The 15,909-nt window shown below is 43.5% G+C and overlaps 1 protein-coding gene across 1 annotated transcript in view; it reads right to left on the bottom strand.

Moving 5' to 3' along the window:
* SETD1A (SET domain containing 1A, histone lysine methyltransferase) overlaps positions 1–15,909 on the bottom strand; it is a 1,410,167-nt gene that overhangs the window by 480,885 nt on the left and 913,373 nt on the right. The window contains exon 10 of the mRNA XM_044086230.1: positions 8,323–10,065. Within this exon, the coding sequence (XP_043942165.1) occupies positions 8,323–10,065 (1,743 nt within the window). The remainder of the gene's footprint in view (positions 1–8,322; positions 10,066–15,909) is intronic.

Genomic DNA, 15,909 nt, shown 5'->3' with positions numbered 1-15,909 from the left:
TTTTCTTTAAAACCTCTTCTGCTTTAACCCCAAATAAGACATCCTGCTGTAAAAGGGTGCATCTAGTAACTTTGCTTTGACATGATCAGGCAGAGTTTGTCCCTTTAACCAAGCATGCCTACGTATAACAGACCCAGTAACAGCTGCTCTACAAGAAGCTTCCAAGGAATCAAATCCACATTGTAAAGTATGTTTGCCCACCTGTTCTGCTGCATGCAACAGATCCTGCATTTCCTTGAATTCAGACTGTTGAGGGTGCGTGCTCAACTTTTGTTTCATTTGAGACATTAGGAATTGCTGGTATTTCAGCATGTGAAATTGACAATTTAGTGCTCTCATAGCTAGAGTAGCTGAAGTGTAAACCTTCTTCCCTCACCTATCTAGTGCCCTGGAGTCCCTTTCAGAGGGTACTGGATTTTTAGCCATAGAAGCCTTAGCTCCTTTGGGACCCTGGGAGATTGTAAAGGAATTTGTGTGAGTCAGGCACTCTATAATATCTATCTGGTTTGGCTGGAGCAGGAGGCAGAGAATCTGGATTTAGACTAGATTCTAAGTAAACATCATCCACAATGTCTAAAACTGTGCTGGGGGAGTAAAAGAAACTCTCGGAGCCTTTTCTTTGAGTCGGAGTAGTCCTGACCTCCCCAGTGGAAATGTTCCCTCATGGTATACAAGGTTTCCCCAAAGGAATAGTCTTCAGGGGGAGAAGCTGAGGGAATGGAATCTTCAGCATCAGAATCTTCATAAGGGGGAAAGGAGTAATCCTGTTCCTCAGAGGAGCCTGAGGAAATACACTTGATCAGAGGAGGCATAATCCTCCTCCTGTCTAGGCCTTTTGTCTGCTGGGGTTGGGAACCCCTGATTAAAGAAATCAAATCTTCAGCCATTTTAAGCATCTGTTTCTTAGGTATGGGGCCTTGAACTGGAGACTGAAGTGCAGTATTTTTTGGTTTAAGAGGAGTCTTAAGCTTAGCATAAGATTTTATGGTGAGAGTAGTCGGTCTGAAGACACCTTCTGTAACCGAAGGTGTTTCCACAGCACCGGCTTCTCCTTCTGCAATGTTGTCGGTAGGGCCTAAAGAAAATGGCTGCGTCGGCCTAGAACTCTCTGCTTGGGAATCCGAAGCGGTCTGGGGTTCCAATTCTGTGGTCACCAGGGGCTGCGTAGGTGCCTCACTGAAAACCGGTGAACCGGCGACCAGCCCAGCCGAGGCCTCGGAGTCTGGCTTGGATCTAGGCTGCCTGTCTTTATCTTTGCATTTTTTATGCACGCCGGTAGTCGGTTGCTCTGACGGCATAGTGTAATTCAATTTCCTACCGAAGTAGTGTTGCGTGAAATCAAAGCGTCGCTTTATAGTTCGCTTATTGAACCTAACACAAAACCGACAACCAGCGACGTCGTGGTCTGGGCCTAGGCAAGGTATACAATAAGAATGAAAGTCCTTATGAGGTATTTGCTTCCCACAAGAAATACAATTGTTAACTTTTTCTGACATTGGACTGAGGCAAGAAAAGGTTCCCCAACGGGGTACTTGGCTTTGAAGACTTCGGACTGAAATCCGAATCGAAAATCTCAGGTGTGGGCCGACCGGCACTTGCGAACTGCTTCTGCTTCGGGCACCGCGTGGCAAGAAAGACTTTAGAAAATGGCGTCGGATGCCTCTTGTATACCCCTGGCTCACTGACGTCAGGGAAGAAGCGACAGCAACCGACGCCGGACCACGACTTTGGAATTCAGGCCAACTGCGGGGCCGCCTGACGACAGGATAACCCAAGTGTGATGACTGCAGCAGGGTAACACGATGAACATCTGTACTATGTTCTTCGTGTTTCACTGTTGCAGTCATTACATTTGGGTAGACTCCCAAAGTTATGGTTGGGAGGAGGAATTTAAATAGCATTAGGACCAGCTATAAGGCCAGGCAAATCTGCAGTGGCAAAGCCAGCTCTGGATTTAGAGAAAATTGGCAAATGATAATGCTTCGTGAAAGTATGTAAAGAACTCCAGGTAGCAGCTTCTACAATGTCCCAGGTAGGGACACCTCTGAGAAAGGCTGTACAGGTAGATGCAGCCCTGGTGGAGTGAAGTCTGATCCTCTGGGGTATAGGTTTTCCATGGTGCTTATAGCAGAAATGAATGCAATGGCCTATCCATTTAGAAATGGTTTGCTTTGAAATAGCCTTCCCCTCTTGCCCCTGCAGCAAATGCCATCAGCAGTTGTTCAGATTTCCGTTGAGGTTTAGTCCTATCCAAGTAGAATCTTAGTTGTCTGTGCACATCTAAGGAATGCAGTATCCGGTTCCCCCTTTGTTCTGTGGATTGGGAAAGAAGGTTGGCAAATGAATGGACTGATTAAGAGCCACACTGGATACCACCTTGGGCATGAAGGATAGATTGGTTCTAAAGGACACCCTGTCCGCATGAAGGATGATGAAAGGCTCCACTGCCATAAGGGCCTGTAATTCAGATACCCATCTAGCTGACGTGATTGCTAAAAGGAAAGCTGTTTTCCAAGAAAGAAATTTTAAGTCCACAGTAGCAGCTGGCTCGAAAGGAGGTAGAGTGAGTTTCTCCAAAACAAAGTTAAGGTCCCATGCTGGGTTTAGAGCTCTCCTGGGTGGTCTCAAACTTTTGGCCCCTCTGAGGAACTGCTTGAGCAGTGGATGAGAGAAGAGTGGAGGGTCTGTGTTATAATGAGCTGAAATGGCCGAGACGTGGATTTTAATGGAGGAAAAAGACAGGCCTTTGTGAAGCATCTCAGTTAAGTACTGTAAAATCTGAGGTAAATTGGGCGCTGCTGTGCTCATCCCTAGAGATTGGTTCCAGGCACAGAATCTTTTCCATTATTTCAGCATAAGATTTTCTAGTACTAGGCCTCCTTTCTTCTAAAATGATATCCATCACAGGTTTACTGAGGGATGGTAAAAGAGAGATTAGGTAATTAGCCAGGCTGCAAGGTTCAGTGTTAGAAGCTGAGGGTGCAGAATCTGGTTCTCCTGCTGGGACAACAGGGAAGGAGTCTGAGGCAGGTGTCATGGGGATAACCATGTTGCACTGCGCAGGAGGGGGTACCAGTGTTGGTGTGGCCAGTCTGGAGCAATCAAAATCATCTTTGGTTTGTCCTGTTTGATTTTTAGTAGTACTTTGGAGAGCAGAGGCAGAGGGGGGAAGGCATAGACTGATAGGTTTTTTCCAGCTGAAGGACAGAGCATCCACTTTCCAGGCTTGTTTGTGGGGAATCCTTGTGCAAAATTTGTCCAATTGGTAGTTCTGGGTAGAAGCAAATAGGTCTATATCTGGGCTCTCCCATTTGCTTGTCAACATGGTGAAAATCCTTGGTTCCCGTTTCCACTCATGTGGGTCCATGAGGTTTCTGCTTAGTCCGTCTGCCAATGTATTTAATTTTCTTGGCAGGAATTGAGCTTGTAGGTGCACTTGGTAGCTCAAGGCTGTGTTCCACAATGCCATGGCTAGTCTGCAGAGGGGGTAAGAATGTGTACCCCCCTGCTTGTTTATGTACCACATAACAGTGGTGTTGTCCGTCTTTACCAATAGTTGTCCTAGAAGGCTGTCAGAGCATTCTGTACAGCTAACACTTCTTTTTGATTGATATGCAGGTGCATTTGACTTGGGCTCCATTTGCCCTGAATGCACTTCCCTGCCAGCTGAGCCCCCCATGCATAGTCTGATGCGTCCGTTGTTAGGGTTTGGGCGGCAGGGGGTGGTGTGAAAGGTAGTCCCTTGTTTTGGTGGCAGGCCTCTGCCCACCAAAGGAACTCTAGGCGTAGACATGGTATGAAAGGAATCATTGCTTCTAGCTCCTGGGAATGTTGATACCACTGTAGTTTCCTCATTTGCAGTCTTGCATATGGAATTAGAAGAATGCAGGAGGCCAAGAACCCCAAAGGCCTGCAGTATTTGTCTTGCAGATAGCAGGGTTTTTGTGGCCACTTGTTTGAAGTAGGTTGTCAAATGAATTTGTTTCTCTGGTGTGAGATAAGCCATCTGGGAAGTTGTATTCAAGCTTGCTCCCCTGAATATAATTTTTTGACAGGGTACCAGGTGAGATTTCTTTTCGTTTATGGTGTACCCCAGACAAGTTAGAACCCTTTGTACAAACGCCAGATGACTCAAAAGTATGTCCTGGCTTTCTGCCTGAATTAGACAATCGTCCAGGTATGGGTATATCTGAATATTTTTTGCCTGCAAAATGCAATAATTGGAGTTAGGAACTTTGTGAATACCCTGGGCGCAGTAGATAAGCCAAAGGGCAGTGCAGAGAACTGATAGTGCATGTAGCCTGCTTTGAAGTGAAGGTATCTTTCTGCAAGATTCCCTGATTGGGATGTGCATGTATGCTTCTTTTAAATCTAGTGTTGCCAACCAGGCGTCTTTGCCTAACATAGGAAGCAACTGGTGAAGAGTCAGCACCTTGAATTTTGGAACCTCCAAAAAGGTGTTTAGAGTAGACAGGTCCAGGATAGGATGCCATGAATTGTCTTTTCTGGGTAACAGGAAAAGTCTTGAGTAGAAACTTTGTCCCTTTTCCTCTTCTGGTACCGGATGAATAGCCCCCATGCTTAAGAAAGTGCTTGTTTTTGGGCCTCTGCCACTGATTTGGGGGTAGGTCTGGCCACCCACTTGGTGTTGGCAACGTGGGGAAGTGAAATCTGTATCCCTGGGACACTATATTTAAAACCCATTTGACCCAGATTTGGAAGTGGAGGCCCCCCACTGCTTAGTCCTGTGTGTCCCCTGGGACTGAAACTTGGGGTTTCTGCTGTCTAAGTTTGGCTTGAGAAGACCTGGAAGGGGCTGGAAAGGACCAATTTTTAGAGGGCCAGTGCCTACTAAATCTGGGAGGCTGAACTTGTAAGAAATCTTAAACAGTTTGTATAGATTTAGCTTTATCTTCCATCTTTTTAAGAACTTCCTCAGCCTTGTTGCCAAACAGGCAGTCCTGATTTAAGGGAGCATCCAACAATTTAGCTTTAACATGATCAGGTAAAGATTGCTCCTTAAGCCAAGCATGCCTTCTGAGCACAGATCCAGTAACAGCAGCCCTGCGAGAGGCCTCTAATGAATCAAAACCACATTGCAAAGTATGTTTTCCAACCTGTTCAGCAGAATGCATTAAATCCTGTAATTCTTTATTTTCCACACAATCAGGAATCAACATCATTTTCTGTTTAAGCAATCCAATAACATGTTTCTGATACTTTAACATATGAAACTGGCAGTTTAAAGCCCTAATGGCCAAGGTTGCAGAAGTGTAAACCTTTTTACCCCATCTATCCAGTGCCCTGGAGTCTCTATCAGAAGGGGTAGGAGTTTTAGCAGTAGAAGCCTTAATGCCCTTGGGCCCCTGTGAAATAGTCTCTCGATCCGCAATAGGATTTTTAAAAAGGAACTTGTGTGACCCAGGGACCCTGTAGTATCTGTCAGGTTTTCTGGGAGCAGGAGACAAGGAATCAGGGGCCAAACTAGATTCCGAAAAATCATCAACAATGTCTAGTACAGGAAGAATAGTAAAAGGCCTATGCTGAGGAAGGAGTAAGAAATCCCTGAGCCTCTTTTTTGAATCAGAAAAATCCTGGCTTTCCCAGTGGAAATGCTCCCTTAGAGTATGTAAGGTTTCACCAAAAGAGAAATCCTCTGAAGGGGAAGCAGAGGGAATAGAGTCCTCTGCATCAGAATCCTCATAAGTAGATAAGGGCAAATTCAGATCATCAGAACAATCAGAAAAAACATAATCCTGGTCAGAAGATTCATAAACAACTTCAGTCCTAGGCCTCTTAAAAGGGGGGGGGGGCATGGCTACCCCTGATTAGAGTTATTAGATCTTCAGCCATTCTTATCATTTGTTTTTTTAGGCATAGAGGCCTGAGAGCATGTGGCCTGGGCATCGTTTTTTTAGGCATGGCTCGAGATTTGGGCCTAAGTGAAGAAGAAGGTGTCGGTTTAATATGCAAGTCCGTAGGCCTGAATACACCCTCAGAAGCCGGTACCTGCACAGCGGCTCTGGACCCATCCAAGGTAGAGACATTAGCGGTTCCATAGTTGAAGCATCTCGCGGCATACCGGACTCCGAATGGGTCTCAATAGAGGCCTGCGAATCAGAAGTAGCGGGTATCAGGGGCTGCGAAAGCACCACACTGAGAACTGGCGACTGGCTTAGGAGAAGCGTCATCGGCAGTTTTGGACCTTGGCGGCCTCTGTCTGTCTTTACCTGAGTTTTTTCGGAATCCCGGTAATCGGATGGCTAACTGACGACATTTCTAGATAATTAAACCAAGAACCGAAATATTTAGAGGGGAAAATATACAGACAACGGATAGTGCGCCGATTAAATAAAGCAAGAAACCGACAGCAAAGTACGTCGTGGTCAGGGCCTAGGCAAGGACTAAAGTACGAATGAAAATCTTTATGAGGTATTTGCTTTCTACAAGTAATGCAATTATTAACTTTTACTGACATCGGTAAGGAGCAAGAAAAAGTTTCCCCAATGGGGTACTTAGCTTTAGTTGAAGACTTCGGTTCTGAAACTTGAAAACGAAAATTTCAGGAGTCGGACGACTGGCACTTGCAAACTGCTGCTGCTTCGGGCACCGCACGGCAAGAAAGACTGATGTAATGGCGTCGGCTGCATGTTTTATACCCCTGATGACCTGACGTCATGGAAGAAGAGACAGCAACCGACGCAGGACCCAAGACTTTGTTAATCAGGCCGACTGAGGGCTACCTGCAAGTAGATAACCCAAATGTAATGACTGCAACAGTGAAACACGAAGAACATTTAGCAGCTTTTGTTTTATCCTCCTGACAGTTAAAACACAACAGCTCAGTGTTAGATAACCACAAAATACAATACTCAGCCAAAATAAATCAGAAATGAACAAGTACTTCAGAGATTTTTTTCCCCTTTCAAAACTTTACCAGAGTTAGGATCAGAAACTCAACTCACGGAGTGCAACAAATAAAAATTAAAAGACACTCATCGCTTCCAAAACAGCTCCCAAAATGAAAGACTTTTGAAACAAATGCTTGACATCAGCAGCATGTTCTACATGGCATCTGCAAACTAAAGCTACACCTTGGCATTGCCTGCATTTATACAGCAGCTACCCCTAAAAGTCAAAAGCTGTAACTGCAAAAACGGTACCGATTGCTGACGCAGCTCTGGCAAAGATGTTGTCACTACCCAAGTACAAAGAATGAGACCAGGAGTAGGACAGATACAACATCTGGTGTTTTCTCCCTTCAACGATTTTTGGGCCCACAGATGAAATGGCAGCACATTTTACTGGAGTAATACAGTTTAGATAGACAAAAGTGCCTTTTCTGCAGTTTCAGATTAAACAAAACTCTTGATATTACTGTATACTGTAGTCTTAATGAAAGACACAGAATGACAAAATAAGCCCTTCTGAAGTTAATGTGTTACAAAGCAATTAACATATTTTCATATAACTTTAATAGATCAAATCATTTCATACCCTTGCAGGTCACCCCAAAAAGGAATTATGACAACGTGTCCTGTACACTGGACCAACAAATTTTCCAGCTCAGTTTCTCTTTCAGTTTCACTCTTTTTGGTTTATATGACAGGTTAAGGGCATGCAGCTAAATTACAACCCCATCAGATAAACAGTAAATCAATGGTAAAGTGAGTTGGCTTTGTGACTCAGAGGGTTAGAGCTCCAACTGTGTAGCAAATTTCAAAACATTTTGCCACTTCTTGAGCTCTGGCATTAGCTGAACTAAAGCATGCAGTGAAACTTCAAAATCAAATAAATAACCCATAACAGAATCTGGTTCAGGAATTACTAATAAAATTAATCTATACTGGTGTTCTTTAGACACGTTACATTACTTAATTAATAGCAATACCACTTTTGAATTATTTTAATATGAAAGGTAAAGAGAACTGGAAACTGATCCTCATGGTTACCTTCTGTGAATAAAAATAATAAAACTATGCAAAGACAAACTCTTACCTGTTTGGACATGCTACTACTTTCACCTAAGCTCACCTAATTTATTAAAAAAACACAAACTATATAATACAAACGGTACACATGAAAATGCACTGAATAAAAAAAATGCTTTAAATTATACCTATCAAGTGAGTTTACAATCCGGAGGGCCTAAATACCCACAAATCACATTTCAGGCTACTTGAGAGAAGTTGATGACTCTGCAATATAATGCGACTACTGCCATATCATGACTTAATCAAAAGTTACCTGCACAAAGCTTACATGTGTTGGATTATTACCCTCTAATTAAGCTCATGCATGTGGTTCTCTCTAAAAGGATATTGGTGTGATGGACCCAATGGGTATCATTGAGCCAGTCAGTACTGTGGTCCTCCTGGAGACGTTTTTCATATGTTCGTTTCAGGTAGTGCATATCCTCCAAGTCAATGCCACGATTCCATATATCATACAAAATAGTCATTTCCTCAAACTCACTGCGAGTCTCAAACTTAGACTTTGGCTGTGACCGCAGTGACCTCTTCTTCTGTGGTTCCTGATCCTCATCTACCTTCAGAATATCAATGAACTCCAGCTCCTTGTCATTCTCAGTCTTGGCCACCTCTTGCACTCGTTGCTTATCTCTGTGCTTCTTCTTCCGGTTCTTCTCCCTTTGACGGGTCTTCTCTTTCTCTTCCTTAGATACAGAGGGCAAAACTGAAGTCTGAAGCTCACCAACCATCAAGATGGACTTTGCTGCAGGTTCAGGAATATCAGCTCCCATAACTACTTCTTCAGGAGCCTCAAGCACAACTTCATTATTACTGCTAAGAAGGTCCATCTGAATGATAACACTTGCTTGGGCATCTCCTGTGTTACCTCTTTGCCTTTTTCTGGCATCTGGTGGTGAGATGACAGTTACAGGTTTACAGTAGTTATGCTCCAGGAGTACAAGATGTTCTACTTGCAGCACTGGCTCAAAATCAGTTGTACGCTCTTCTGCCTCGTCAGAAGTCTCAGTTCCTTCAGAATCCTGCTCCTTACTAACCTTTATTTTGGTCTCTCCTACAGACGGTGTAGTCTGTATTGTTGCCAGATTTCTGTCCTGTGGTTTTGCTGTTTGTACATCTGATGAGGTCTGTGGTGGAGAAAAAGCAGTATTAGCAAGCTCCAAAAGTGAGGTGGCACTAAGATGTTCTTTTAGCTTAAGTCTTTGATCCTCAAAGTATGACTCATCTGGGATCTTGTAACCTGGAGAATCAGGGTACATTGAAGTGCTGTAGGAAGAATCCCGAGTAGGAGTCCTAAATCCAGATTCAGAACTCCGAGATCTTGTCCGAGAAAGTCCTCCTGAGGAAGGCTCTTCCCATGGTGCTTTCACAAGTGCAGCATGATCCAGTGGTAAATTATTCACAGTCCTAGGTGGTGTTCTGGGGGATTCTCGCTTTCTTGTCGGAGACTTTAACTGGGGAGTAGACAATAATTCAGAAGAAGAAAGTGGCTTGACAACCATTTCAGATGAAGCTCTGTCCACTGCTATCCCAGAGGTGTCTGTCACCACAGAATCAGTCTGTGTCTGCAACACTGGGACTTCAGGACTTACTGTCAATTTCATTAAAGGCTCAGCAGGTGTTTCCAGATTGGCAGGAATGGCTACAGGGGGGAGGGGTGGATGCTCAGATGAAGGTGAAGATAAGGGCACTTCTGATTTCAAAGGAGATTTCACAGTAGACAAGTCCAAGGCTTCAGCAACTGGCTTGGCATCAATTAGTGATGCAGACGTTTCTGTATCTTCGAGGAATTTTGGTGTACCAAAGTCAGAAATATCTTCTTGGACCTCGGGTTCCTTAACAGCTGTACTCTCAGATGCATCATCTTTGCTTACCATAGAAAAGGAAACAGTTTTCCGCCTCTTCTTAAGTGGTGGAAGTAACGTCGATGGTAAAGAATGGTCCTCTTTCTTTGGTATAACTTCCATAGGACTTGTTACCTGTGCAAATACATTATTTTCCTCCTCTTCCTCCTCTTTAACAGGAACTGCATCAGACTTTTTATGTTCTTCTGCATCCCCTGGTCTTTCTTCAGCTTCTATAATGAGACAAAAAAATAAACAGTAAATTCTGTTCCACAGGAAATATGCAACTACCTCAAGAATATGTCCTGTAAGACCTAAATACCAATACCATTTTAGAAACACTTTTTCCCTAAAGAATGTAGAACTTCTGAACTTCCTGTCGGGTCTTCAGCATTAAGTAAAAGTCACCAAGTTCCGAAAATGTTTCAGGTAGCTACCTCCCATTTAACAGTTTGCCCATGTATGCAAAACATAAGCTAAAAACAGTCATTTTAAGGAAATGAGCATGTAAAGCTTTCAAGCACTTCTGCTTAATGCAGTAGTGCCTACAAACAAAAAAGAAGTTATGTACTCATCATAAGGTTCCATCTGTGCTGTCCATTTTCATTCTTCTTCAACTGATGGGTTCAGATCTGATACCTTGGACTCGACTCAGCTGTTGCGAAACCCCATGTCAAGCAAGAGTTCGCGAGCTTCTCCCTTACCTACAATGTACCAACCTCAATTACCTCAGATGTTGTTTGTGGACTTTAGTAGAAAAGGTACATTTGTATTCAGAAATGGAGAAGACTGTATCTGGAGCCAAACAAAGGACAGAAATGTCCTGTAATCACTCATTCTTCCAGAAGTTTCAAAGATGGGGGTTGGTGGGAGGGGAGTTCAGGAAGAATGAAAATGGACAACACAGATGGAAAGTTATAACGAGTATATAAAACTTCTTTATCTGATGATGTGGATTTTCATTCTATCCTCAACTGATGGGACAGAGTCCCCAGCTACCTAAAATCTAGGGTGGATTCAAGGAAGGATATTCCTAAGCACTATTGAGCCAAATAATGATATGCCTCTGGAGACCAGATCCAATTTGTAATGAGTAACAAAGGTATTGGGAGTAGCCCAGGTTGCTGCTGCTCATACATCGTCCATGGACATTCTGGACTGAAACACTGAGGAAGTAACCATGGATCTAGTTGAATGGGCTCCTAATAGTTTTGGTAGAATAATGTCCAATTTGTTATAAACAAATGAAGTACAGTTGGGTCAGCCACCGAGATAAAGTGACTTTGGCAACTGGTTTTCACAATTTTACATCTGTGAATGAAACAGTCAGATTTTCTGAAATCTCTTGTTCTATGTACATAGAAACATAATTGTCTGTAGACATCCAATAAATGTAATATGTATTCACCCTTGTTACCAAATTTAGGAAAGAATACTGGCAAAGCAATGGACTGATTGATATTAGATTCTACCACCACCTTAGGAAGAATGGAAGCATTAGTCAGTAGTGTAACTCTATCCTTGTGAAAAAAGTATGGTGGTTTAGAGGACAAGGCTTGAATCACAGAAATTTGTCTAGCAGAGCTAACAGCCACCAGAAAAATTGCCTTCCAGGAAAGATATTTAACGTCACATGTAGTGTCTCATTCGAAGGGAGATTTAGTAAGATGCTGCAGTACCACAGTACCAAATTCAGGTTCCATGGAAGAGTAGGGTTTCTAAAAGGGGGCCTTAGAAGAAGAGTGCCTTTCAAGAAGGCTTTGCTTAATTTGTGAGAGGCAACAAAGGAACTATCAAAACCAATGTGAAAATTTGATATGGCTGCTAAATTAACATTAATGGTTGATGAACTAGCTCCTTCGTTAAAAAGATGGCACAAAAATTCAAGAATGCAATGTATTGGGGCTGAAAAAAATGGTTCAGTATTATTTAAGTGAGCCCAGTGAACAAACTTTTTCTATTTGTTGGAATAGAACTTCCTGGTGGAAGGCTTATAGAAAGATAAAAGCATTTGACAAACAGGTAAAGAGACCACAGGTTGTCTGGCTATTAATGGAACTGGGAAAGCCAGGCAGTCTGCCTGAAGTTGGTTATGTTTGGATGAATCATGCCTTTCAGGTGACAGGAGGTCTGGTGTTGAATCCAGAATCCAAGGTTGGTGAAGCAAGTGAGGCCAAAGGAAGGGGAACCAAATCTGTCGAAGCCAGTAAGATGCAGTGAGGATGACTGCTCTTCAACATGGAAGCTTTCTGAAAGAATTCTGGAAATAGTGGTATGGGTGGAAAGGTGTAAAGTAGACCAGGGAGATGAACGTGAAGTAGAGCATCCCTCAGTGATTCCCCTGTGGGGAAATTAGGGCAAAGTACCTGCTGCATTTGTTTGCATTGTTTAGAGGGGAGGCAAAAAGATTGCAGCAAAGCTGGCCCCACTAATGGAAAATTATTTCTGTGATGTTCTTGTTGAGGGACCATTCGTGAGCCAGAAGAAGGCACCATGCTCAGTTTATCTGCTATCACACTGGATTTCCCTGGAATATGTGTTGCTATGAGAAAGCAGTTGGATGAGATAGCTCACTGCCACACTGAGAGCTTCTCGATACAAGGGGTAAGATCTGGTCCCGCCTTCCAACTACTGGCATACTGTCTGTTTGAACTGCAACAGCATCCTAAGGGAGAGCATTCTGGAAGGCCTGCAATGATAAAAGTACCACCCTCATCTCTAGGACATTGATGTGCAAGTTGGCCTCTTGGGGGACCAAGTGCCTTAGACTGTTCTTCCCAGAAAATACCGCCCCCCCCCCAGCCGAGAAGTGTTCGTGGACACTATGGACTTGGACTAAGGAGAAATAAATGGATGACCTTGTAGAACCTGATCTGATCGAATCCACCACCTGAGATCTGTCTTGCATGTGTAAGGGATTTGTAACTGACTGGGTAAAGTATTTACCACTGTGCATCCAGCAACCACTTAAGAATTCTCATGTAAAATCTGGCTAAAGGTACTAATGTTATTGCTGCTGCCATGGAACCCAGAGTTTGAAGGACAAGGCAGGCTGATATCTTGGTACTGCAGACTGTCTTTCTGACCGGTGATTGTACGGTCTGAACTCAAGGATGGTAGTGAAGCTATGGCTGACTCTATGTTGAGTACTGCTGTTATGAATTCTAGACTCTGAGTTGGTTTTAAGTGAGACTTTTCGTATTTTATGATCATCCCAGAAGAGAGCAAGGCTGAAGAAAGTACAGTTTTGTACCTACCATAAATGTAGATGTTCGAAGATCCACATTGCTGCAGTCCTTACACTTGGGTAGTCCGCTGTCCTCGGTCGGCCCGAATATCAAAGTATTAGGCTGACGTCGGTCAAGGCGCATTAGACTGACATCAGGACGTCAGGGTACAAATGCGCATGACCGACATCATATCCTCAGTCTTTTCTTGCCCCAGATGTCAGAAGACCCTAAACAGAAAGGTCAAAACCAAAAGACAGCAAAAAACAACCAACCACCCTTGCACTAAACATATGTACAATATATACAATATTCACAATATTTACAACCCAACCCACACAACCGCCTCTAACTACAGAGGGGAAGGAGGGAGGGTAAATTGGACTGCAGCAATGTGGATCTTCGAACATCTACATTTATGGTAGGTACAAAACTGTACTATGTTCTTCATCTCACATTGCTGCAGTCCTTACACTTGGGTAGAATCCCAAAGCAGAGGTAAGGGAGGATGGCAAAACTATAAAGCAGTAGGAGCTGCCAAAATGCCCTGTAAAATTGCAGTGGCAAAACCAGCCCTAGATTTAGAGTAAAGTGGAAGGTGATAATGCTTAGAGAAAGTATGCACTGAACTCCAAGTAGCTGCCTCCAAAATATCCTTAGTTGCCACCCCCCTTAAAAAAGCTGTAGAAGTGGCAGTAGCCCTAGTGGAATGAGGCCTAATCCCAGCTGGAATCTCCTTACCATGATGGGAATAACAGAAAGCAATACAAAACCCAATCCACTTAGAAATAGTTTGTTTTGACACAGGCTTGCCCTGAGAACCCAAAGCAAATGAAACAAATAACTGCTGAGACTGCCTGAACCCTTTAGTTCTGCTCAAATAATATCGCAACTGCCTGTGTACATCCAAAGTGTGCAAAATCTTTTCCCCTTTATTTTGGGGTTTGCATAAAAAGTAGGCAAATGAATAGTTTGGTTTAGAGCCACACTAGAAACCACTTTAGGCATAAAGGAAGGATTAGTACGCAAAGATACCCTATCCTTATGAAAAATTAAGAAAGGCTCAACTGCCATAAGGGCCTGTAATTCAGAAACCCTTCTTGCAGAGGTAATGGCCAACAAAAAAGCAGTCTTCCATGATAAATATTTCAACTCGGCAGTAGCTGCAGGCTCAAAAGGTTGTAGAGTGAGTTTCTCCAACACAAAATTGAGATCCCAAGCAGGAGTAGGAGCTCTCCGTGGGGGTCTTATATTCTTTGCCCCTCTAAGGAATTGCTTAAACAAAGGATGAGAAAACAATGGTGGGTCACAGTCATAGTGAGCAGAAATTGCTGCAGCATGAACCTTAATAGAAGAGAAGGACAAACCTTTGTCCAGTAACTCAGTAAGATATTGAAGAGCCACACTTAAATTAGGCTCAGAAACATCAAAATCCTTCGCTGTACTCCAAAATAAAAATCTCTTCCATTTATCAGCGTACACTTTCCTTGTACTAGGCCTTCTGGCCTCCAAAATAACATTCAAAACTTGCTGTGGAAGCTGAGACCCTCCAGGATTCAAAACAGAATATGCCAGGCTGTTAGGTGAAGAGAGTGAAGTTTGACATTGAGTAAATGACTGTTCTCCTGAGACAGCAGGTGTGGAATCGAAGGTAAAGGCCATGGAGGCTCCCGTACCAGACTTCTCAGTAATGGGTACCAGTGCTGTCGAGGCCAATCTGGAGCTATCAAAATCATCCTTGGCTTGTCCTGTCTGACCTTCAGGAGTACCTTTGGGAGGAGAGGCAGAGGTGGAAAGGCATACACATGAAGCTTGCTCCAATTGAATGAAAGAGCATCCACTTTCCAAGCTGTGGGATGAAACCTTTTTGTGCAAAACTTTGGCAGCTGGTAGTTTTGTGGAGAAGCGAACAGATCTATGTCTGGAGTTCCCCATAACACTGTCAATTTCTGAAATACATGAGGATCCAATTTCCACTCGTGGGGATCCATAATTTGTCTGCTCAACACATCTGCTAAGGAGTTCTGTGCTCCGGCAGAAACCTTGCCTGAAGATTTAGCTGTAAACTGAGAGCAGTCTCCCACAAAATCATTGCTTGTCTGCATAGAGGATAAGAATGTGTTCCCCCTTGCTTGTTGATGTACCACATGACAGTTGTGTTGTCTGTTAGAACCAACACCTGCCCTGGAAGAAGTAAATCCTTGAAAGCTATTAATGCAAATTGGGCTGCTAACATCTCCTTCAAGGTGATATGTAGATGTTGAAGTCTGGCAGGCCACGTGTCTTGTACCCACTTTCCATTTAGATGAGCTCCCCAAGCTTTGTCTGAGGCATCTGTCGTTAGAATCTGACTCGCCTCTGGCCGGGTCACAGAGAGTCCCTTGTTTAGGTGACATTCCTGAGCTCACCACAAAAATTCCTTTTGAATGCAAGGTAGTATTTGAATGACAGTGTCCATATCTTGGCAGTGCTGTGTCCATACATTTTTGAGATACCATTGTAGCTTCCTCATATGCAGTTTGGCATTGGGAAGCACCAGAATACAAGATGCCATGAACCCCAAGGCTTGAAGGACTGTCCTTGCAGTCAGCCTGGACTTATGAGACAATTGATGGAAGTACAGAGAAAGATTCTTTTGTTTGTCCGGGGTCAAAAAGGCCATCTGGGATGCTGTATTCAGTCTCACACCCAGAAAGCACATGTCCTGAGAGGGTACTAGACTGGACTTTATTTCGTTCACAGAATACCCCAGGCATCTTAGCACTGCTATCACATAGTGTAAATGATGAAGAAGTTCGTCCTTTCCTTGGGCCAGAATCAGGCAATCGTCCAAATAAGGATAGATCTGTA

This window comes from Protopterus annectens, chromosome 10.part0 (genome assembly GCF_019279795.1).
Source record: "Protopterus annectens isolate FY-2018-M chromosome 10.part0, PAN1.0, whole genome shotgun sequence".
NCBI lineage: Eukaryota > Metazoa > Chordata > Ceratodontiformes > Protopteridae > Protopterus > Protopterus annectens.
This window is presented reverse-complemented; position numbering and strand designations above follow the sequence as displayed.